Here is a 26,017-nt window from a genome sequence, read left to right on the forward strand (position 1 = left end):
CTGCACATTGTGACCATCGGTAAATAGAAGGTAAACTGTAGATTCCCGGTTCTGGGTGGAATGGCAGGAGAAGGAAGGTAAAAAAAAAAGTACTCGTAAAATATGAGTAAGCCTCATGGAAGTACTACATAATAGTCCACAATGATTTGGTAGCAGAAGGAGGTCAGTTAGTATGGATACAATAGAACTGAGAGTTTTTTGGGTCTTGATTTATTCAGCGTGAAAAATAATTGGGGATATTTATAAAACAAATGTACTGTGTGAAGCCCAATTGCATAGCTACTGCAGAAATGGCAGCACTTTTTATCTTCAAAGTACACCTCTACCCCGATATAACGTGATCCTTGGGAAACAAAAAATCTCACAGCGTTATAGGTGAGACCACGTTATATCAAACTTGCTTTTCCCCCCACTTCCTTGTTCCCTGGCCGCCCCCTTCAGAGACCCTCATCCCTAATCACCCCCAGGATCCCATCCCCTACCCAACCTCCCTGTTCCCTGACTGCTCTGACCCCTATCCACACACCCCGCCCCCTCACAGGCACTCACCAGCAGTGGCAGGAAGCGGAGCAGCCCGGCTCCAGTCCGTTCCAAACTGCCAGCTCCCAGCCATGGCGCTCCACTTCCTGCCATCGGTGAGTGTGGGGAGATTGGGGAAAGGACGCCCCCCCGTACTCACCTGTGGCAGGAAGCAGAGCGCTGCGGCTGGGAGCTGGCAGAGTGGAGTGGGCTGGGGCCGGGCTGCTCTGCTTCCGCTGCTGCTGGTGAGTGCAGGGGGGATGCCTTCCCCCAAGGCGGGGGCCGGGGTGACGGAAGCAGAGCAGGCTGCTCCCAGCCCCCCGCTAATCTCCCGGGCCACTCTGGCACTGCGGGGCCCCCAAAAGTGCCCTCCCACAGCTCCTGCCCCCCAGATCCTGGGGGGGAGCTCCTGACTGCCCCTGAGACCCTCTGCCCCTTATCAACCCCCTCAACCCCAGCCTGGCCCGACACCCTTAACACCTGCTCAGAGCAGCATGTCAGAGCTTTACCATGTTGTATGCGGACCTGCCTTATACTGGGTCATGTTATATCGGGGTAGAGGTGTACTTTACAAACATTAACTCATACACCTGCCTGGTAGGTATTATTCTTCCCATTTATACCGAGTGGGAAATTGAGGCACAAATGGCAAGAGACTTGAACAAGAGCAAGAAGCTCAGGAGTTCCTGGCTTCCAGACCTGCGCACAGATGATTAGACATCTTTATCCTGGCATTTTTTCCTCATGGTATGTGATCTTGTGAATTAGCCCTATGCTGTTTCCAGTGTGACAGTGACTAGAATTTGCCAAAACTAAACTCGGGATTTATTGGTAAAGGCTTTAACTGGGAAACATTGTCTTAATCCAATCCCCTTCCCCAACAAAACTCTAAGGACTCCTCCAGTTCACTGAACTGAGAATAACTTACTTTACTTGGGCCTCTGCTTGCATAAAGATGAATTCCCACTTCCTTGCAAAAGCTCTCTGCAGTCTTGCTAGGTTCTCCTGATAAGAGAAGCAAATGAAGAGAACAATTAATCACACTAATTACAACTGAAGTTTAAGAACTAAATTATTGCATCATTTTTTTTAACCTGGAAAGCTGGAAATTAATATTGGTAAATTGTCTCAATAGGCAAAATATGATATGAATGTGAATACAATGGTGTGTGTCCCCCTTTCAAGCCACCACACAGCAGAAACAGGAAGGACCAAAGCAAGAGTTGTAACAGAGCGTGAAACAGACTGCCAGAGCTCTACTAATAAAACAGCGTTGGACTTGTTTTCACGTATTCCTCAGTGTACTTTCCACTGTGAAAGTTTTTGGAACTGACAACTTCCCATTCTGATAGCAGCTGACTGCTATCTGCATGCTTTGCTTTTGTGGGGTGGCTGGGTGGGGAAGGAGGAAGGGTATTCTCTGGCCTTACTTGTTTCATAAAGGATGACCATCCCTCAGTTGTTCAGTGGATTATTAACCCTGAAGGCATTCCACAGTGCAGCGTACTGAAGTCTGGGTATTGTCAGGGCAATTCATTAAAGGAAACTGATTATTTGTCAGGAAAATGGAAATAACTAGAGATCGGCCCAAGCTGCTTAAGTCTGGATCCAGATCCAAACTTTGTCTAAGTCTGAGGTACAAAAGAAAACTTAACTATGCCCACTGTATGTTGGTGTAAATCAGGAGTAACTCCACTGAAGTCTATGGAGTGACACAAGGTCAATCTGGTGTAACTGAGAGAAGAATCAGGCTTATATTTGGCCAACAAAGGGAAAAAAACATAAGGGCACCTGAACTTAATCTTCCAGGTCATACTATGGTTTACCAGTAGAATCCTATGAATGTGCATGCAGAGGAGTTGGTGCCCTTATCAGCTTCCTGTCTCTCATTAAGAGGGCAAGTTTGCAATTCAGACGTGATCTCTAATCATGTAATAAATGAGAAAATGACAGAAAAATCAAGATCTAATTGTTTGCCATCATTAGAGCATTACTATTCTCAATAGACACTTGAATGCAAAAGTACTTAGTACTGTAGCTTTGTTGCATGAGTGCAAGTGTGGGTGCTAATGCTGGTGCTAAACAGGCCTTTTGTTTTTTTTATAATGGATCCTTATAGAATTTAGTTAGTCAGGTGACTGAGTGATTATAATTTTTTAAAAATAATGAAACTGGAGATATGCAGAAGCAGCAAATGCTACCTGTTCAAGGGTAGCATTACTGGGATGGAATCTGTGGCCTAAATCCACAAAGGAATTTAGGCTCCTAACTGCCACTTTAGGTGCCTAAGTCCCAAATTTAGATCCTCAAAATCACTGCCTGGTTGCTGCCTACCCCTGAAGGGACTTACTTTCCCTAGTTGCCTACATTTCTGCTAGCAAAGTCCCCTAGGGCCGGAGGTCTAGGAAGTTAGTAGGGAGTAAGTTAGGGTGTGAATTTAAAGTGCACTAGCTATTCTGCACTAACTCCCCATGGGGACACTCTTATTTCACACTAGAAGTTCCTTTGTGAGGTTTAGCTTAGTAACTTAAAAATGGATAAGCTACACTGCACAAAGGCACTGTTAGTGCAGAGTAAGGGTGCCCACATGGGGAGCTCATGTAGAATAGCTAGTGCACTTTAAAGTCACACCCTAGCTCAGGGGTAGGCAACCTGTGGCATGTGTGCCAAATGTGGCACGCAAGCTGATTTACAGTGGCACTCACACTGCCCTGGTTCTGGCCACTGGTCTGAGGGGGCTCTGCATTTTAATTTAATTTTAAATGAAGCTTCTTAAACATTTTTAAAACCTTATTTACTTTACATACAATAGTTTATTTACATATTATAGACAGAGACCTTCTAAAAACATTAAAATGTATTTACTGGCATGTGAAACCTTAAATTAGAGTGAATAAATGAAGACTCGGCACACCACTTCTGAAAGGTTGCTGATTCCTGCCCTAGCTTATTCCACGCAACTTCCCATGAAGAAAAGCCCTTTTTTTCTTCTGGTGGCTATGTGCAAATCTTCCTAAGTTCTGACGCCACTGAGCTGCTCAGTGCTGAAGCATCAGCAGGATCTTCAAACTAGGCATCTAGCCACCTACCTCTATTGGATCAACCTCTGTATAAAACACAGGAGGAAGAGGTGGTGCCCTTATAGCCAAGAGCCCAGTGGATAGAGCACTCATCCTGAATGCAAGAAACCTGGGTTGAAATCTCAGCTTTGCCAACTGGGAACAGGGACTTGAACGCAGATCTCCCAAGAGACTGCCTTAACCATTTGGCTATATGGTTCTCTGGGATAGGCCTTTTCCAATCTCTCCTGTTGAATTTTTTCCATGTTTTATAAAATACACACATAGACATTGGAGCAGGGACTGGAGCCTGAGTCTCCCTGGACATTGTGTTACCTGCTAGGCAACAGAGTTATGCTTACTCTCTCTCTGGCCCAATGAGAGATTTAGATTAGTGTTAGAGCAGAATTTAACTCAGTATACTGTCGCTAGAAAATACAGTCTATTGTTATTTCCTACTGTACATGGAAAGGCAGTCCCTATGTGGATTCAGCAGCAGCATGATTCCAGTCAGGCACTGAAGGCCATATTTTGTCCTTGGTGTATTTATATACCATTCCTATTGTCACCAACAAGACTTGTGTGTAAGGATCCAATGGAGCATACATAGTCTCTTGTGTGCAAAAGCAATCAATAGAGGGTTCTTTCTTTATCTCTAGTCAGTACAGGGCACATCTGTGGCATGATGGGGACAGGCTAGGCTATGAATTAGATATATTAAACAGGTCACTGCTAGGTCACATTTGCTCCCAAATTTAGATTTTATAACAATGAGAAGGGAGCGGGAAATTAGTTTTGTTTGTTTGTTTTAAAACAAAACCTAAGACCAATAAAAATGATTTCATAAAATTAAAAAACATTTCTAATAGAAACAATTTTTCAAACAAACATTCCACTGAAGTATTTGAAACTCAACCACTACTCTGTTGAGCTGGTAAAGCAGAACCTGAAAATTAGATTGACTAGCGCCTGATTATAAACAAAAGTGCAGTTGGCTAGAATGCTTTCATTGCCTACATTCAGAGTAATGCAAAAAGTGAATGACTTGTAACATAGGTTAAGGGCATTTTCACATGTCTGCTGTTTAGCCTGACAATGCCTCTTTACTGAACATAGCTAATGCCTGTATATGGAATTTGGAAAATTTAGCTCAAATTCATTTTTTTGTAAATCGTTCCTTTGAGAGTCTACAAATATGAGATATGCATCAGCGGCAATGTAATTGTCCAAGAATGCTAACCTTGTAATATATCTAAACATTTATCACCCCATTTTGTCCTGTAAAGACAAAAGCTAACCAGAAAAGCAGCCCAGTGTAAGCTCTTGTGCAACTTGCCCCAGATCTCTGAAGGAGTATATTGTGGATACTTAAAGGTGAGACACTAAAATGTGTATCAAAGACATCCCCGTTTAGGAGTTTGACGTTCTCTCAAGAATTAACCAATAGAATCTTTTGAAAATAAATAAAATAAAATAATAAAATAATCGTGATAATAAAATAGAGAGTTCCCTGCTAAAGGTGAATTCAAATCACTAAGAAGAAAGATTCAGTTTTTGAAGAAAGCATTGCTCCCCGCCCCATGAACTGTAACATCAGTATACCTACGGCTTCATAATCCGCCAGCTCCAGCCTAGCTTTGTTCTGCATGGTCCGCTTGCAAAGATAGATGGCTAAGGGGAGAGCCATAATGAAAACAATTCAGAAAAAGGCAGTTACTACAGGATGAAAAAAAACCAACCAAGAACATTGTTGTGCATGTATTGTTCATTCACATAGTTAAACCTGACCTTAGGCATGATACAGCTAGATACCTAGCTAGCATTTCCTGTGCACGGTAGGAGTCTCAAGTCTCATGGGAAGATATAACCTTTAAAGATCTGGAGACATCTCAATTAATAAGCATGAAAAAAGCCATTTTATTTAGACTTAGCTCTGCTTGCATTTTATGGGCTATATTATGGCTTTATCAACAAAGCCCTGAGTATGGGGAGGAGCCCAAGGAGGAGTCGAGTCTCAGAAAGGCATAATTGCTACTGGGGCTGGTGAAAGATGCTCTCATCAGTGCATTGGCCATGCTCCATAGCTGGTGTGGAAGGGGTCAGAGCCATCACCCCGTTGTCTCCTCATCCCCTTTTTGAACATCCTTCTCCCAGCTACAGCACAGAGAGTGAGAGGACTGTTCTTGTGAGTGGCCCTGTATATCTTCTGCATTTCCTTCCCTTGTTTACTGAAAAGGTATTCAGATTATTAGGGTGACCAGATGTCCCAATTTTATAGGGACAGTCCCGATTTTTGGGTCTTTTTCTTTTTTAGGCTCTTATTACCCCTCCACTCCTGTCCTGATTTTTCACACTTGCTGTCTGGTCACCCTACAGATTATTGATATGAAAATAAAAATTTGAGCCAAATCCTGAGAGGAGCTGAGTGCCTCTTTCGATTTGATTCATTGCTTTAAGATTCATCAGCTCCATTTGCTTATTCCCATTTAAAATCATTGTTTAGTCCAACACAAAAACCAGTTACCATAGCAATTGCTATGAGTGTATATACTGGGGGTTGATATGGGCTCAGTGTATTCTGTACCATCCTGCATTCTGAGGCAGTTAGCATCAGGACTCTGCAACTGGCCCCTCGCTTCTATTATGGATTGAAACCAGAACACGGAATCTTACCCTACACAGGAGCTGTGTCAAATTCAGATTAAGATCCAATTTACATAATATGGATCCAGGTCTCCAATCTTTGGGGTCTTTGAAACCTGAACCTGGATCTGAATGTGGTAAAAGTCCCTATTTTACACCCTCTCCTAATCTCTTTCAGGGATGGATACAATCTGACCCATAGTCTATAGAAGAACCGCTCAGAAAATAGGGTTTTGTCTGAGGGAAATTACTTTTTTCATCAAAATTTTCAATAGAAAATGTCAAGTTTTCATTGAAAAACAGATTTCTGATTTTCTGAAAAAATAAAAATGTTGAAACAGACACTTCCACAAAAAACCTTCACTTATTTAAAAACCCAATTTTCTGTTAAAAATTGACAGAATATTTTCAACTACCTCTACTGAGGAGATTCAGATATTGCATTAGAGGCACAGTGACCAGACTGGATTAATTCAAGTATTGTTATTCTTGGTATTTACATATTTCAACAGTAGTTTCATCTGGAAGCCATTTACAGGGTCAAAATAAATCCAGATCTAGTCATCTCAGGGTATTTCCACATTCCAGGGACTGAACTATCATCAGAAGGCCAGTTTCAGCCCCATCAATGTCTTTGAAGCATCAAAAATGCAGGTAAAAAAAATGTATAGACAGCTACTGAGACTTCAGTTTTATTTGGGTATAGCTGAAAACTGCCACTTTGGGCTTTATTCAGGATTCTGAAGAATCCACATGGCCTAAGTGATACACAAATGCTTATATTGGATACATGAAAATGAGCCCGAAGGGGCTCAAAGCTAATGCATCCGCAGCAAGTTTTCAGCCTTGGGGCAGGTCACAGAACGCCTTTCTTTGAAGGGCACTATTACATACAATGCATTGCATCTACATCCAGTTTTTCACTTAATGCTACTGAAAAAAATCTTCTGTTTCCAGATTGTTACTATGATACGTACAGAAAGTATTTTCAGTGTAACTGTGCACATACATTGTACACAGTGGTTACCATTAAAATATTTAGAAATGCCTTTGTAAATAATAAACATTACTGTGACTCTTACAATGGCTTTTCATAGATGTTCCCTACACTTAGGCAAACATAGAAAGATATTAATAACTATCACTGTATGTGGGGATTGGAAATGAGCTCTACACACAGTTATGGGCTTCCCGTTTACTCTACCAAATATTATTTCCAAAATCCACAGTGATGAATGATTGTTGCCTGGGGCGGTGGGGGGAAATATTTTTTTTGGGGTATAAATTGGCCTTAGTTACAGAAATCTTTTAAAGAAACATTTCCAGAAGCCTTTGTTTTATGAGCACACAGATGAATTCACTTCCTCTGCCAATGCCACAGTGCGATGGAATAACTGATTTTATCATGTAAATATGAGAACAGTGTAGTTCTACAGGAGAGCAATAATGCACAGAGACAGCTAAAGAGGACAACACTGCTGTATTTTCTTTATGCATTATTCCTGTCCTCAGCCACTCAGATGTTTAATATAGAGTACTGTGATTTATTAGCTCATAAACCATTGCTATTCTTTTATCACCAGTTATCATCTGGTAATTTAAACATATTTTTCCTTTTCATGTTTTTTAATGTCACGTATCAGAAAAGCTTAATTTTTGTTTGACGCTGCTAATCGTATGTTATTGTTGGTTAGATAACTGTTTATTGAGCAGCCAGCCCAAACAGGATTAACGCTTATTGACTAATAGTTCAAATTGAGCTATAGATCAGAGAGTATTCCACCACAGAAGCAATCTTTATGCTACTAGGCCCTACTAATTCTTACAAGGGAGATACTTATACCTTCACACTTGACTATCATCTTATGTCCTAAATAGTCCTGTTAAAATCAGTAGGACTATTTGAGAAGAAAGGTGCTACTCAGTGGGTGAAATCCTGGCCCCATTGAAGTTAATGGCAAACTCCCATTGCCTTCAATGGAGCTGGTATTTCACCTAATGTAAGGATGGCATGTAATACGGCCCTTATCTTGAGTTGAAGAGGAAACTCTGAGCATGAAATGTTGTAGATCACTAATAAATAATTTCTACAGGGCAATAGTGTTACTTCTGACACTTTCAACAGGAATTTTCAAAAACTAGAATATTTTATTCTCACCATAGTCTGTATTTTCTGGTTCCCAGCAGTTTGAAGGCCAAAAGTATGGGGCCTGAAAAACAGCACATCATATTTTAACAATTTCAGGTAAGCTTAAACAACAACAAACCTTACTGCAACTGAAAATTATAAATATTATGATGCCCTTGACAGCCTAAAGTCCAAACCCGCTTCTTATAGAATCAATGAAAATACTGCAGTTGACTTCAGTGGACACAGGACTGGGCCATCAGTAGGGTATCGGCAAACTTTCTCTGCATTCAGTGCCTAGGGATAGATGAAGAGACCAATACACAGATTCAGGGTTCCTAATATTCAGATTATCTTTAGACACCCTCACTCCTACATTTGAGCATCGGCTTGTTACGGCAATCTTCCTCACTCCAGAAGAACCTGCTTTTACCTTGAGCCATCTTTAAAAAGTGTGAGAATATTCCTGTGGCCTTTTTACACATTGTACATATCATTGGGTTTTGAGCACTGTTAATGTCCCTGGCACTGTACAAAACAGAGGAAGATACAGTCTCCTGCCCCAATTTACATTCTAAATTAACAAGACAATACAATTCAGATTAAGAATAGGCAAAACTGATTTTCCCAATTTCAAAACCGCATCTAATATTGTAGTTTTGAAAGCAGGACCAAACTAACATCATTCGTTTTCCATTCTGCTCAAGAGAGACCACTGTAACCATCCAGCTTAAACTTTCTATTACAATTAATTACAATAATATTAACTACATGGTAGTTACATTGCAGTTTTAATGTGCACGAAAGAGTAACTTCTCTGCCAAAGGTGGGCATAGCACTTTGCACGCATACAGACGACAGATTAGGAGCAGTGAAAGGAACTGCTAATGAGCACATGGAAGTGTCGAAAAATATTTAGTACAAATCCTACCGTGACATTATCTGATTAAAATATGACCATGCAAAACATTTTTACTACCATTGTTACATAATTTCAACGAAACTTATACAAAGTATGATGCATGGCCAGAAAGGTTAAATCCTGCAGAAAAAATGACCCAGATCCAACCTCTAGAGACATATTAGAAAAGTATGCGAATGGTAATGAGGGCCATTCCACGGTAGATAGGCTAGAACTTTAAAATGCAAACATATATTGTGAGAAATAAGAAGTGATACTCATTGTATGTGTGTACTCGTATCTTGTTAGAGGTTAATAATATAGTCATTAATGTAGTCATCCGAAGAAGTGGGCTGTAGCCCACGAAAGCTTATGCTCAAATAAATTTGTTCGTCTCTAAGGTGCCACAAGTACTCCTGTTCTTAATGTAGTCAAATAGCCCTGTCTATGCTGTATTCTGTTAATTCAGAGATCAAAAGGACATCTTAACATTTAAATGAACTGTAAACATAGTAATATCACTATATTAATCTCTCTTTGAAATGTATAGCAAATCACCTGTGAATGGTGGAAGAACAGGCAATTGCCTTATGTTAATCCATGTAGCTAATTACCAGTGATGCTTAGGAAATAGGTCTACTTCAAAGTCTCCATGATTGCCTATTGTTCACCTAAGGACTCTGAGCTGTCAAAAGAAGGCCTGGAACTGTATAAAAATGTCTTGTGTCCTTATCCTTTTAATCTCAGATCTGCTTGATGCTTCATGCAGGGGAAACTTAAATCCTAAGACTGAGAACTCCAGTCCTATCTGGATCACCCTGAATATGAACATTGGACTATAACCTCTGGACTAATTCTGAAAGGACTATTTGCAATACAAAGCTCATCATCTCTACTATGAATCTAATCTCAGAACTATACTCATGTCTGTATCTATACTGATCTTTTAATACTCTGTATCTCTTTTCTTTTTTAATACATTTTAGTTTAGATAATAACAATTGTTTGTAAGCATGTATTTGGGTAAGATCTGAAATATTCATTAACTTGGGAGGTAATGTGTCCGATCCTTTGGGATTGGTAGAACTTTCTTATATGATGAAAAAGATTTTCAGTAATCCTCATTATAGTTGACTTGGGTGTCTGGGCGGAGGCCTGAGGCTGGGTTGATTTAAGGGAATCGTGTTGTTGGCTTCTGGGTAATCAGTAAGGTATTACAGAAGCTTTTTTGTGCTGGCTTGGTAAATCTAAGTACTGGAATATTCACCAGCTTTGCAGTTTGCCCTAATTGAGTAACCTCAGTGTGGCTCCTCTGGTCCTCCCGTCACACCTACCCTAACACATTCCATGCAAAGACAAGAGGCTGATATATTCAGATTAGTGGAATAGGAAAGTGATTCTAGCAGAATATTTTTGTGTAGAATGACTGAGGCAAAATATGTGGCAGGGCATTGAGAGATGACCAATGGGTAGACAAGGTTCTAGAGCAGTGGTCTCCAACCTTTTTATGCATAAGATCACTTTTTGAATTTAAGTGCAACCCAGGATCTGCCCTGCTCCTTCCCCAAGACCCTGTCCCACTCACTCTCACCGGGCTGGGGCAGTGGGTTAGGGTGTGGGAGGAGATGCGGGCTCTGGGCTGGGGCCAAGAGGTTTGGAGTGTGGGAGGGGGCTCTGGGCTGAGCCTGGGACTGGGGTTTGGGGGTAAGAGTGGGTGATGGGTACAAACTGTGGGAGGGAGTTTGGGTGCAGCACGGCACTCCGGGCTGGGTCAGAGTGTTGGGGTGCAGGAGAGGATACAGGGTTCTGGCTCTGGGAAGGGGCTCAGGGCTGGGGCAGGGGGTTCAGGGTGCAGGAGGGGGTTCAGGGTGCTGGCTCTGGAAGTGGACTCAGGGCTGTGGGTTGGGGTGTGGGAGAGGTGTGAGCTCCCATCAGCCAGCACTTATCTCGGACAGCTCCTGGTTGGCTGTGCAGCAGGGCTAAGGCAGCTCCCTGCCTGCCCTGGCTCCAAGTCACTCCCAGAAGAAGTCAGCATGACCCTGCAGCCCCTGGGATGTGGGCACGTGGCTCTGTGTGCTGCCTTTCTCTGCAGACACTGCCCCCACAGCTCTCATTGGCCACAGTTCCCCATTCTCGGCCAATGGGAGCTGTGAGGACAGTGTTTGCAGGCAGGAGCAGCGCAGAGACCCCTGCACTCCCATGCCAGGTTTTCAGGGTCGTGCTGGCCGCTTCCAGGAGCGGCGCATGGCCATGGCAGGCAGGGAGCCTGCCTTAGCCCCACTGCATCGCCGGACTTTTAGCAGCAGGAGATAGCTATCGACAGGCAGAGGCTCCAGGATAGACCATTCAGTCACAATCTACTAGTTGGTGACCACTGTTCTAGAGCAAAAGACACTGAAGGAAAAAACAACATGATCTGGTGACAGTGCATATGTGGGATGAAAATGGGGAAGGGAGTTAAACATGACCCTGATGTTGGAACCTGGCTGACAGGGTGGAGGATAGGAGTTTTTGACAGCTGGCGATGACATCCTGCTAATTAAAAGACATATCAAGAAAGGGTAATGAGGCCCAGTGGGAAAGTACAACTGTACAGGTGAGTTAATGACTATTTAGTAATTAATCTGTACTTCTGCTTCTCAAGTGAAAACAACATGCAGCAGTAGGGCAGCGGGAGCTAGTGGCAGCAGCAGCAGAGGCAGAGATGAAAGCCTTTTCAATAAAAGCTCAACAAAGGGCAACACAGAAGGAAGGGAGGAGTTAGATGATGGAGAAAGCAGCAATAAACAGAAGAGAGAGGACAGGAAGACAGGTGGCCTAGTAGAAAGAGCCCTGGAACTTATTCCCAGCTCTGATGCAGGCTGCTAGTTAGCCTGGGGCAAGTCACTTCACCTCCCTTAGCCTCAGCTTCCCTTCCATAAAATGTGGATAATGATAAAATATTTGCAAAGTGCTTTGAACTCTGTGGATGAAAAGTGCTATAGAAAAGCCAGGTATTATTAGCGTTACTATGGACCATATAATAGATGGAAACAAATTCAGTCTGAAATTTTACACTACGAGCTTCACCTTTGTTCTTTCCTGGTCAATTTCAATAATAGACAATCTGTTACAGAAAAGGAGCTTCGGGAGCCCAATCAGTGAATTAACAGGGAAGCCTTGGATCAACAGATTTCAGGAAGGATGTATAAAATAACTAGGCCCTGCAGTTAAACACGACACTGGGAACAGAGTCAACATGGGGAAACTGAGGCATGGAGCATTTAAATGATTTTTGCCAAGGTCACAGAGACTCTGTGGCAGAGCCAGAACTGGAACCCTGATCTCCTGACTTCCAAACCTATGCTTTAACTGAAAGATGATGCAACTAACCTAATATAAAACTGCGCATGGAACTGGATGCAGATTTCTAAAACTTCAATGTTAGCAAGTATTTCGATCTTTGTGTTGGGCCAGCCCATTACACATAGAAAACTAGCCACCAAATTCAGGCCCAGGTTCAGATTTTGAAAACGACTTACCTCAAGATTTGGGGTTTTGATTCAGAGGCATCAGATAAACATACTTTGGAACTGTAGAACAAACTTTCTTAAAGGGACTTCACTGGTACTTCATGGCGGTGCCCAAATGTCCTCAATAAGTATAGGGATCTTTGCACTGTATGAACTTCAGCAGCACTCAGTGCACAGGTAAACATTTCAGTGATAATAGAAGCAACAATGTGGGAAGCAGAGGGCTCACCTACCTGAAAGCGATAGAAGGTCCCATCATCTTTCAGGGTAAGAACATGGTCTGAGATTGGAAAGATATAGCCCTGTGCTGCTATAAGGCTTCCCATGTGTATTGCTTCCACTGCGAGAGGGAAAGAAAGAAAACAGTAGAAAATCTGTCAGACAGATGTACACTAGGGCAGTGTTTCTCAAACTGGGGTCTGCAAGGGTAGTCCGGGGGGTCTGTAGGCCTTGCTGATCAACTTCTCCCCCTCCCTCCCAGTGCCTCTTGCACACCAGGGAACAACGGTTCCCCCGTGTGCAGGAGGCACTGGGTGGGAGGGACAGGAGGAGTGGGGCCTGGGGCTGAGCAGGGCTCTTGGGGGTCTGCAGCAAAATTTAAAATCAAAATAGGGGTCCTCAGGCTACTAACGTTTCAGAACCGCTGCACTAGGGAATCCATTGCTTTCAGCAGATCTTATGGTGGCTCAGAGTCAGACTTGGTGTACCCCTCAGCTCTCTAACCAAATTATACAAAAGTGAAAACCAACCTTATAGTATTGGTTGACTCTACTGAAAATGTTAACCTGATGATTTTAATGTCCCCACTGATGCTTACAGGGTGTCTCACTGCTCTACATTGTGAAATTCAATTCAAAGCACATTGTGCATTATCATTAACAAGAACTCCATTCCAACAGCGAATCCCATCATTTCTCTAAATTATACAAACAGCTGGAATGCTATACTGCTAACAGCATCTTTATTAATATGGCAACTGTCATAAACAGATGGTTAAGGGTTAATGTCTCTTTTACCTGTAAAGGGTTAAGAAGCTCAGTAAACCTGGCTGACACCTGACCAGAGGACCAATAAGGGGACAAGATACTTTCAAATCTTGGTGGAGGGAAGTCTTTGTTTGTGCTTTTTGTTTGGTTCGTTGTTCGCTCTCGGGACTGAGAGGGACAGGACATCATTCCAGGTTCTCCAAATCTTTCTGAATCAGTCTTTCATGTTTCAAGATTGTAAGTAGTAGCCAGGCAAGGCGGATTAGTCTTATGTTTGTTTTCTCAACATGTAGATGTGTCTTTTTGCTGAAAGGATTTTTTACATCTGTTTGCTGTAACTTTGAATCTAAGGCAGGCGAGGGGGGGGGTCCCTCTAGTCTATATTAATCTGAGTACCCTGTAAAGCATTTTCCATCCTGATTTTACAGAGATTTTTACTTTTTCTTTCTTTAATTAAAAGCTTTCTTTTTAAGAACCTGATTGATTTTTCCTTGTTTTAAAATCCAAGGGATTGGGTCTGAACTCACCAGGGATTGGTGGGGGGGAAGGGGGGAGAGATGGTTAATTCCTCTTTGTTTTAAGATCCAAGGAGTTTGGATCGGTGTGAAGCCTCTCAAGGCAACCCAGGGAGGGGAAAGTCTGGGGGGAAAAAGAAGGCGAATGGTTAATTTCTCCTTGTTTTAAGACCCAAGGGGTTTGGGTCTGGGTTCCCCAGGGAAGGTTTTGGGGGAACAGAAAGTGTGCCAGACACTAAATTCTGGCTGATGGCAGCATACCAGATTTAAGCTTAAAAGTGTTCATGCAGGTCCCCATTTTTCATACCCTAAACTTCAAAGTGGGGGGAAACACCTTGACAGCAACAAATTTAAAAAAGGGAGCAAAGGGCTTTACTTGGAGAGAAATGCACTGAGGCAGAGGGATGCTGCTCTGCAACTTTTGGCAGCACCGGTGGCAACTTCAGTTCCCTCTCATGCAAGCTGCACACCAGGGGATAGCTCCCCAGCTGATGTAAACTGTCAAAGTTCCGTTGACTTCAGAGTTATGCAAGTTTACACAAGTTGAGGATCTGCCCATAGGTGTACAGTCAGAGCCCCAGTCTTCAAGCAAAACAGGCCTTTTCACCTAGGTAAATGTTTAACAAATGGCTTGAAAGTATTATATAGGATTCTGGCATTAGCAGGACGAGGTTCTACAATTCACGGATATGCTGAGGGACAGTAAATATGATTCATATCCTTTTCTTTCCCGCTTCTGTCCTGATGACTACACCTCATTGCTTTATCAGCACTCGACTCAGTGACAGGCAGGTACCTAGTATCTAATGCCACACACACACACACACACACACACACACACACACACACACACACACACACACACACACACACACACACACAACTGGTAGGTTGTTCAGTTTCAACAGTCATATTACCTGGGTCCTCGATGCTGAGGTTCTTCATGAGCCACTGCACAATGTCAGTACCTGCAAAGACAGAAGGCACTACACATGTAAGACTACAGATGTTTGGAAGCTGTGAAGAGACACCATGTTTAAACAAGAAGAAAAGATACAGAAATTCAGGTCAATGCATTTCCTTTCCTATTCCCACTGTAGGCTTGAAGATTCTTTACCTATGTGATACTATTTCACATTTATTTATTTAGAGTTATAAACCTGCACTAGTGCCTCATATGACAGGCATCTTGATATAGTTTAAATTACACAGCATGTGAATGCCACAGAATCTACTCTCCACACAAGGAGTTAGGCTTGTGAAAGCCTCGTATCTCAAGGAAAGAAAAGACCTCATTGCTCATTACCAATGGTAGTGAGGCAGTGTGGGTTCCCGATGCCCCAGAGAGAGACGAGCCCCTCAGGACACCAGAGTGAGTGGAGCCAGGGAGCTCTGAGCCCACACCCCAGAGCGTCAGGCATGGCACAGGCAGCATAAATCAATCATAAAATATCAGGGTTGGAAGGGACCTCAGGAGGTCATCTAGTCCAAGTCCCTGCTTAAAGCAGGACCAATCCCCAATTAAATCATCTCAGCCAGTGCTTTGCCAAGCCTGACCTTAAAAACCTCTAAGGAAGGAGATTCCACCACCTACCTAGGTAACCCATTCCAGTGCTTCACCATCCTCCTAGTGAAAACGTTTTTCCTAATATCCAACCTAAACCTCCCCCACTGCAACTTGAGACCATTACTCCTTGTTCTGTCATCTGGTGCCACTGAGAAGAGTCTAGATCCATCCTTTTTCAGGTAGTTGAAAGCAGCTATCAAATTCCCCCTCATTCTTCCCTTCTGCACACTAAACAATCCCAGTTCCCTCAGCCTCTCCTCATAAGTCATGTGCTCCAGCCCCCTAATCATTTTTGTTGCCATCCGCTGGACTCTTTCCAATTTTTCCACATCCTTCTTGTAGTGTGGGGCCCAAAACTGGACAAAGTACTCCAGATGAGGCCTCATCAATGTCGAGTAGAGGGGAATGATAACATCCCTCGATCTGCTGGCAATGCCCCTATTTATACACCCCAAAATGCTGTTAGGCTTCTTGGCAACAAGGGCACACTGTTGACTCATATCCAGCTTCTTGTCCACTGTAACCCCTAGGTCCTTTTCTGCAGAATTGCTGCCTAGCCATTCGGTCCCTAGTCTGTAGCGGTGCGTGGGATTCTTCCGTCCTAAGTGCAGGACTCTGCACTTGTCCTTGCTGAACCTCATCAGGTTTCTTTTGGCCCAATCCTCTAATTTGTCTAGATCCCTCTGTATCCTATCCCTACCCTCCAGAGTATCTACCACTCCTCCCAGTCTAGTGTCATCTGCAAACTTGCTGAGGGTCTTCCCCAGGCCAGCTACCTGGAGGATTTGCCGAGCCTGCCCAGCACCAGCAATCCCAAGGAACCCAGGGTGCTGGGCCCCGCTGAGGACACCACCCCGACCCAGGTACCTCAAGGGGGGAGTCCAGAAATTCCCCAGGAACAGCTGATAATAGTCTGGCTGTAACACTGCCAAAACCCATGTCGGTGTGTTGCAGTCAGGATCCCCACTGATACAGCAGTGGGTCTTCTGCTGCTGCTAGGGCCCCAGTCTGGGACGTAGTGGAGTGGGCAGGCCTGCGTCCCCCATCCCCCAACTCATGGGTGGCAGTCTCCCCTCTCCCAGGCCTTTGGACCCAGGGCCTGGGCTCACTGTTAATAAACTGTTGTTGCTTAGCCCCTGCCTGAGGGCCTAAGCATAGGGCCGTCCTTAGCCATAGGCAGAATAGGCAGCCACCTAGGGCACCAAAAGGTCTGGGGGCACCACTCTGCCGGGAGCCCGGACAGACGGGAAGCAGTGCAGAATGTAAGAGCAGGGCTGCTGGGTCCTAGAGAGAGTCGAATGCAGCACAGTCTAAGGGAGGGGATTGGCTGCTGGGAAGTCTCTGGGAAGGGATGGGGGAAGGAACTCACCTGTGAGTGTGACTCTCTTTCCCCCAGCGTGAGGGCTGTCAGGGCTCCTATTGCCCCCCACCTCCCGTCCTGATTTTTCACACTTGCTGTCTGGTCACCCTAGGTGGGGGTAATTGGTGCCTATATAAGACAAAGCCCCAAATATTGAGACTGGCCCTATAAAATCAGGATCTGGTCACCCTAGCTGGGGAGCGCATCGCTCCCCCGGACTGGCAGTGATCCATCTCATCCGGGGGGGAGCTGCACAGGACAGGATAAGCTGTTGTGGCTCCATGGGTGCCCCATCCCTGAGATCAGCTGCTGTGCTAACTTCACCATGGTCCGTTGAGCTGATGGTGGTGCCCATTGGTGTGTGATCGGACCTGAGGTTTTGCTGCTGCTGTTGTCACTCTGCACCTCAAGATGTGGATTTTGGGGTCCTGCAGTTTTCCACCTATCTCCTCTTCTACTGCAGCTGTTGAACCAGCAGGCTGGGTGGGGGGTGAGCCAAGCATGAAAGCAGTAGTGTGTTGCCATTTTGATTGTCATTGAGCAAATTTGTTTGCCAAAAATGTTTGCTAAGAATCCTGAATTCTATTTCAATATATATATATTTTAAAAATCAATATCTTAGCCAAAAACAGAAAATTAAGTTGTTGACAATTACTTGTGACAAGTTTGGTATGGGGAAGGGAGTGGGCCAGTTTTCATCAGAGAAACAAAAAATGTTGACTGACTTTCCTATAGCCCTGTTACTGCTAAATAGAGCCCTCCAACAACTGTAATATGCTCATCTCCTTACTAGTGTATAGAGCAGGGGTCGGCAACCTACGGCACATGTGCCAAAGGTGGCACGCGAGCTGATTTTTGATGTCATGCAGTGGTGGGCTGAATGGCTCAGCCCACCGCTGCTCTGGGATTCCGGCTGCTGCCCTGCTGCCACTCGGGGTCCCGGCTGGCAGCCCCACTCAGCATCCGCTGCTGACCTGGAAACCCCCAAGGAACCCCAGGCTGGCAGCAGGCTGAGCAGGCCGGCAGCTGAGACCCCAGCTGAGCCACTCAACCCACTGACAGCCTGAGGTTCCATTCACTCAGCTGGCAACGGGCTGAGCGGGACTAAATTCAACGAAATAGGAAAACAAGAGCAACTAATGACAAAGTGCAAGAACCTAGAGCAGTGGTCCCCAACCTTTCTCGTCTGGCGGGTGCCAGACGAAGGACTATGGTGGCGGACGAGCATCTGGCGAAATGCTGGCGAAATTTGGCGGCAAGCAGTGTCATCCAGAGGCGTTGGCGCCAAAATGCCACCAAATTTCGGCTACATTTCGGCAGATGCTCGTCCTCCGGCCAGTATGTGGGTGCATTGAGAAGCCCCTGTGGGCGCCATGGCGCCCGCGGGCATCACGTTGTGGACCCCTGACCTAGAGATCCTCCTGAAGCATGGTGATCATTTTGCTTTAAATGGACTTGAACTGTACGAAGAATTGAGTTGTTGCCACATGCAAAATCAATGATGGACATTGTACAGTTTCTTCATACCAGCAAACTTGCCACTCATATTCTACTGACAATTCCTGTAACAGTAGCATCAGGAGAATGGAGTTTCTCAAAACTAAAGCTCATTAAAAACTATCTCCGCTCTACAATAAGTCAGGAAACTTGACTGGTCTTGCTATTCTTACAGTCGAACAAGATATCTCTTTGTCTTTGTCATATGATGACATTGTTACTGATTTTGCAGCCAAAAAAGCTAGAAAGATTGCTTTTAATTAAAAACTAATCCTTGTTTCAATACCTCTTCATATACATTTCCAATAAAATGTTGACAAATTAAAAAAATTATATTATTTGCATCATTCTGTCAAATGAGAATTTTTTCTATAGTGCTACTTTTTAGTGCTAGTTCATCAGCATTACAGTGTGCTTAATTAAGTTAAACTGATTTTAGTAACATGCCTGTGGCAAGTTTTCCAATACTGTAAGCTTATGTTTGTGTTGCTAAGAGCAAGATAGGCACAGGGGCACCAGTTTAATAATCCCGCCTAGGGCACCATAAATCCTAAAGTCGGCCCTGCCTAAGCACCTGACTCACCATTGCCCCACCCTAACCTAGGGCCTGGGTTGATGACTACCTGTGTTGTTTCTGCTCTCACAAAGGCTATGGAGGAAGACTCCTGTAGCCGGACTAAATCCCTGCTAGACCTCTTCCCGAACCTGTCCCCGACACCCCAGAGAGAGATGAGCCCCAGCTAACCTCTCTACACTAACACTCAAGTATCAGAGGGGTAGCCATGTTAGTCTGGATCTGTAAAAGCAGCAAAGAGTCCTGTGGCACCTTATAGACTAACAGATGTTTTGGAGCATGAGCTTTCGTGGGTGAATACCCACTTCATCAGATGCATACACTAACACTTTCACCCATAACTGTCAGAGGTGATTCCTAGGCTAGAGCAGTAGAACAGAGCAGCTACTCATAGACCGGCGAAATGAGTCTAGTTCACATCAGTCACATAAGTAATGTCTTGGGGAAAGAAGTGAGACAATGTTTGCTAGGGGGTGGGGAGCTTTCTTTGAATGTGTTGTTTGCTAGTGATATCACTGGAGGTTTGTGGAGGCTAGGGAGGAGAGATTGGGTCTGGGCTTTTCAGCTCTAGTCAGGTACAACAAATGCAGTTCTCTTGTAAGACGTGTAAGGCCTTTAGAATTGATTTCCTACATGCACATGGCCCACTCTGCTGCCAGCATGAAACACATGGGAGCAGAAAATGTGTCACAGTTCATAAGCAGATGCTATTACTGATCAGTAAAATGTAACACAATGGGATACAAATTTCTGCCACCTGGTTTAAACCATGTACTGAGCTAACCATGATGTAGGCCATGTCTCAAGTAAGCATCCAAATCCCCTAGACAGCTTTGTAAAACACAGCCAGTGTGAGTTTTCCAAAGTCACACAGCAAGTCAGTGGCAATTTAGCAAGTCTATACTGGAGCCAAACTGGGGAAATCCCACCTTCCAATACAATGCATTGATTTCACATCACTCTGGATATTGACACAACAGCAAGACTTCTTCAACACATATTCAGTTTAACTAGAAAGATTTACACCCATGCACAATTTTTCAGTACTCACAATAATACATGGCATTATATAGTGGGGAGGGAGGGCTAGCTCAGTGGTTTGCGCATTGGCTTTCTAAACCCAGGGTTGTGAGTTCTAGTCCTGGAGGGGGCCATTTAGGGATCAGGGGCAAAAATCTGTTAGGGGGATGGACTAGATGACCTCCTGAGGTCCCTTCCAAACCTGATATTCTATGATGATAGTGCTTTGTGAGCTCAGAGTGTTATACTCACAACAACTAATTACCATGGGGTTCAGTCTGCCTAAATCAAACCAGAAGAATTATCCCTTGCATGGAGCACATCTTGTGAGTTCAGATTAAGGATCACAGAAATGATTCACAACATTCTAATATGCCAGAACAATGAAAGAGAAGGACAGAAAGATTAGTCAGTACTTTGGAGATTGAAGGGCAAACTCAGGGTTGATGTACAACAGTGCCAGTCTGACTTGGATGGCACTGCGCCAACTTACACCAGAATTGTGTTGATGAATTGATATTAAACTGGGTTGGAGATTTCTGTACAGAAGTTGCAATTTTAAATAGTATGAGCAACAAAGATCAGCTCTGCTTTTAAACTTCCCCAACGTTCAGAGGTGTTTAGATATAAGGTTCGGTTCAGGCTCATCTCTAGATGGAGGGTAAAAAATAATTGGTTCCTGCTGTATATTACTCCATAGTCCATTCACTCAGTTCCTACATCAGCAGCCAACATATGGATGGGCTGGCTGGGGGATGCTGACCTCTAGCTCCGCCCCTTCTGCCCGAGGCCCAACCCCTGTACCAGTAAGTGCTTAATGTTACTTTCACCCCTGGCTACCAGACTCATTTTCCCTCTGACTCCACTTTTGTCTTGATTAGACATTACATTGTCACTGCTAAACACAGTATGTTCAGCTTGATACATTTTTTAATTATGGGAAAAAAGTTAAAAATCATGACACAAATGAACCCCCCCAATACATAATCGATATTGTATTGATCAGCACATAAGGAGCAGCATGTGGAAGCAAGCACAGATCCCAGAGTTTGCTTTGTCTGCAAAAAAGAGTGACAATCCCATGAAAAACTTCCAAAAAGGTATTTTGAAACTCTTATTCTTTTTCTCAACCCAATTTTCATTGATCCACCCTGAAAAATTCAAATAGAATTACTGGTTTACAGCTCCTATTTCAACCTTACTGATGGAACTGTGAGCAGCCACACAAGAATTTATTGCCATTTTGTCAGCCCACTGATACTACATAGTATATATAGGAACTGAAAGCATAACCCACAAATAAATCCAAATCCAAAATGAAATCATGGATCTTAATTTGTCTTGGTTTAAAAAAAAAGTCATTTCTGAGTGTTGCCAAGAGACTGGAGGATTTTATGGCCATTCTCCAGCTTTCCTCAGGCAGGCAGATTATCTTTCTGCTGAGTTTGCTGAACCATTATTTATCTGCCAAGACCGATTATTCAACTTCAGGACAATGACAAGTCTTTCTTTCCCCTGTTAATTACCGTCACATTAATACCTATGTCACTAACTATTATTCAGTCACAATGAAAACACTTCGCCCACAAAACCACTTTCAACTTATAGACTTACCTTGGCTTCAGATCCATCTCTGCCATAGGCTGTATCACTACAGCCCAATCTCAGCCATCTATAAAATGCTAGTTAATCCAGCTCTTAAATTATCGAGTTCGCATTTATCTATAAAAGTCAGAGTAGCGGGAACAAGTTCTCTTTAACAAGACCTCCTCTTCTTCATGTCCACCATACAAATTCTTTTAAAGCCATTCATCCATAACTAAATTCCTCTCAGAATCTCATTTTACTGGCCTCCTAGGGACCATACTAAAAGTTCTCAAACAATTCACTTTACCAAAGAAGGTCTCTTCTGGAGGTTTTCTAGGGTCCATATTCTACTCTTCTTCCCTGCTTTCCTAATAACCAATTTAATAGAATACTTTGGCTGGGCTACTTGACCCTGCCAAGTTTCAAGTTCCTACCACAAACTGTGGAGGCATTGAAGTATTTTTTTTAAACAGTTGGAATTTTTTATAATGGAAAGTGTCGGAGACTCAAAATGAACGAGTTGCTACCACTCCCCCCACTATAATCTATATGCATACGTTCCTCTGGGACAACATACCCACTTCAAAGATAGTTAACAGTTTGGAGACATCTATTTCCCCCTTATATACAAGGACACTATTGCTTTTGGATGTTATTTGAAGCAGCTGTAGGTGAAGTTACATAACAACACTAAGACTGAATCTATCTGAACATAAGGTATAACTATAACCGTTCATCTGCTTATCTGGTTTAGAGATAGAACAACTTTATATTCTTGCCATTTCCTACTTTTTACTTTAGGCCTTAGTGGTCTCATAATGGTACCTAGTGTTTCCAGAAGGCCAGTGCCTGTCAGCATGACAAATAGCAAGCCAGCCATGAAAAGATAAAATACAAAGGGATGTTCAAGTGGCGTGGGCCCCAGGTGGTATGCATTTAATGAACTGAATCACCACAGCTATACTCAGCACTTTTCTATCCTACCTAGCCTGGTCCTTCTCTTGTAGAAGAGTCAGTCCTATTTTGGGAAGGCCATTTGGAGGAAGCTAAATGAAGCCACAGTTGGATTTACCTACCTTCCTCTCCCTGCACTGGAATGGAAAAAAGGAACAAGTAACCGCCACTAGCAGTACCTAAAAACCTTAATGACTTACTGCATATAACAGGGAATGTACTGCTGATTCTGGGCTGTGGGACTTGGAGCCTGAGGGGTTTGTTTACTAAATCAGTGGATTGGATGTGCTCCTAACCTGTCAGAGTACATTTTGAAAATCTCACCACACATGTGTATGTCACTGCATATATATTTCTAGGCCCAGGTCTCTAGTGAGCGGAAAACTACTTTTATTTGTAAGAAATACAAATACAATTGAAGAGAACAGAAAATGAATTCCCTGAACAACAAAGAACTCAGAGGCTCAAAATATTTCTTAAGCTTTAAAGGAAATGCAGAAATGAAGACAGAGCAGGAGACAGGCTTGTAAAAGTTTCAGTTTTTCTTTTTCCGAGTTACTCAAAAACCTGAATAATGATCTTGGGCAAGTTTCAGAGTAGTAGCCATGTTAGTCTGTATCAGCCAAAACAACAAGGAGTCCTTATGGCAAATTAGAGACTAACAAATTTATTTATTTGGGCATAAGCTTTCGTGGGCTAGAACCCACTTCATCAGGTGCACAAAGTGAAAAATACAGGAGCAGGTACAAATATATGAAAAGATGAGGATTGCTTTACCAAGTGTGAGTCAGTCTAATGAGATAGATCAATTAACAGCGGAATACCAAGGGAGGAAAAATAACTTTTGAAGTGGTAAGAGAGAGGCCCATTACAGAGAGTTTTACAAGAAGGTGTGAGTAACAGTAGGGAGAAATTAGCATTGGGAAAATTAAGTTTAGGTTTTGTAATGACCCAACCACTCCCAGTCTTTATTCAGGCCTAATCTGATGGTATCGTTTGCAAATTAATTCCAGTTCTGCAGCTTCACTTTGGAGTCCGTTTTTGAAGTTTTTTTGTTGAAGAATAGCCACTTGTAGGTATGGGGCAAGCTGCTAAGCATCAGTGATAGTGTCTTAATGCCCTTTCCAGTGATTGGGAGCACAAGACCTCAAACTACTCAGCTGCAGCATTAAGAATGGAGGACTAAAATTTGCCACTTTGGGAGCGAATGAGGTAGTGGTACAATGTACACTGATTTCCTTCATTACATACCATACAACAATAATTCCAGATCAATTTGCCATACAGTTCTGCCTCATTCTTTGCCTACCATATACACTGAATGAGGCAGGTTCTTGAAGAAAAATACTATATGATCAGGGAATAAAAGACTAGATTGTAATGCACTGGGGGCACAGGTAACGTTCCACAGCCACTCTTAACTTGATTCTTTCCTCCTTTCTGAGTGCTTAACTTAAAAACCTTAGCATATTACAGTGTGTTTTAATGGAAGTTTCAAAAACTTTTTTTTTCCAAATGAAAAATGAAGAAACTAAATAAATTAGCATAAAAGAAATTCCTTCCTGTTCATCTGGAGGAACGTTCATGTTTGCTAGACATCAGTGGAATATTCTGGACAGGCACTATATAAGCAAGCAATGAACCAGAAGCCTTTACCTCTTTCCACACTCAGCTTTCTACAGCATACAAAAGACAACAGAAATCCTTTGGAGCCACACAATCTTCTATATGCCCCATGACCCACAATACTTATTCACTAATTGTAGAGAAAGATGCAGCATAGCCTACAAATTTTCCTAAGTTATGCATGTGAGCGGAATCTACTGACCATTGGCAACCACTGAGAGACTGCATAACAAAATTCAGTGTGCATGGGCAAAATACATGTTCATACTCCCATAAGGGGGGGGAGGGATAGCTCAGTGGTTTGAGCATTGGCCTGCTAAACCCAGGGTTGTGAGTTTAATCCTTCAGGGGGCCACTTAGGGATCTGGGGCAAAAATCAGTACTTGGTCCTGCTAGTGAAGGCAGGGGGCTGGACTCAATCACCTTTCAGGGTCCCTTCCAGTTCTATGAGATAGGTATATCTCCATATATTAACTCTGACCAATCACAACCATCTCCAGAGCACCAAAAGGCAGAGCTGTGACTATCTCCCCACCAATTTCCCATCTATCACTGATGTACTGAAGCTGTTTACAAAAGTCAGTTCTCTCTCTCTTTTTTTTTCTTCAACAGCGGCAGAAGTGTAGGTTTCCCTCTTTCATTTCATTCTTGAGAACAACTGAGCTGTTTTGGCACAAGGTTTTCAAAATAATTTTCTCCCAAACTAAGACCAAACCTATCAAATTTCTTTCATAGCAGTAAGATTGAAAAAGTCATAAATATCCAAAATAACCCTTTACAATATAAACATTTTTGCACACTTAACTGCGCAGATCATTCCATACTCTGCTAATAATGACATCAATAAATAATAAATGGAATTGCACCAACGTGTATTTGAGGGCAGCATTTGCCTCCATGGTGCATTTGGGAATGATGGGGTTAATTTTCATGCTTTCACTTCCAGATCTACAGTTGTCATCTTTGGTTGGATGAATTCCTGGAGATTTCATCATATGACATAACCTTGAATTAAAGATTAATCTTTAATTCCTGGAGACTTCAGGACAATCCTGGAGGGTTGGCAACAATATCCAGATCATGTTAGAAAACAAACAACTAAAACAATGGTCAGCAACCTTTCAGAAGTGCTGTGCTGAGTCTTCATTTATTCACTCTAATTTAAGGTTTTGCATGCCAGTAATACATTTTAATGTTTTTAGAAGGTCTCTTTCTATAAGTCTATAATATATAACTAAACTATTGTTGAATGTAAAGTAACTAAGGTTTTTAAAATGTTTAAGAAGCTTTATTTAAAATTAAATTAAAATGCAGAGCCCCCGGACCAGTGGCCAGGACCCAGGCAGTGTGAGTGCCACTGAAAATCAGCTTGTGTGCTGCCTTCAGCACGAGTACCATAAGTTGCCCATCCCTGAACTAAAACCACCCTTGCAGAAGGACAAAACTGTTTATTATGGGATCTCCCAGCATGGTTTATTTACTCAGAGCTCAGCCCTACATCTTTTCTTTGGCAACCCCCTCAGTGGGAATTTTGCCTGGGTAGGGAGTTAGAATTTTGGCCACAGTACA

The 26,017-nt window shown here is 43.1% G+C and overlaps 1 protein-coding gene across 1 annotated transcript in view; it reads right to left on the reverse strand.

The window, feature by feature from the left end:
- RGS6 (regulator of G protein signaling 6) overlaps window positions 1–26,017 on the reverse strand; it is a 482,257-nt gene that overhangs the window by 92,591 nt on the left and 363,649 nt on the right. The window contains exons 4-8 of the mRNA XM_030559656.1: window positions 15,181–15,231; window positions 12,996–13,102; window positions 8,380–8,431; window positions 5,185–5,249; window positions 1,448–1,524 (exon numbers count right to left, since the gene is read on the reverse strand). Of these exons, the coding sequence (XP_030415516.1) occupies window positions 1,448–1,524; window positions 5,185–5,249; window positions 8,380–8,431; window positions 12,996–13,102; window positions 15,181–15,231 (352 nt within the window). The remainder of the gene's footprint in view (window positions 1–1,447; window positions 1,525–5,184; window positions 5,250–8,379; window positions 8,432–12,995; window positions 13,103–15,180; window positions 15,232–26,017) is intronic.

The sequence above is a fragment of the Gopherus evgoodei genome, chromosome 4 (assembly GCF_007399415.2).
Source record: "Gopherus evgoodei ecotype Sinaloan lineage chromosome 4, rGopEvg1_v1.p, whole genome shotgun sequence".
NCBI classification, from domain to species: domain Eukaryota; kingdom Metazoa; phylum Chordata; order Testudines; family Testudinidae; genus Gopherus; species Gopherus evgoodei.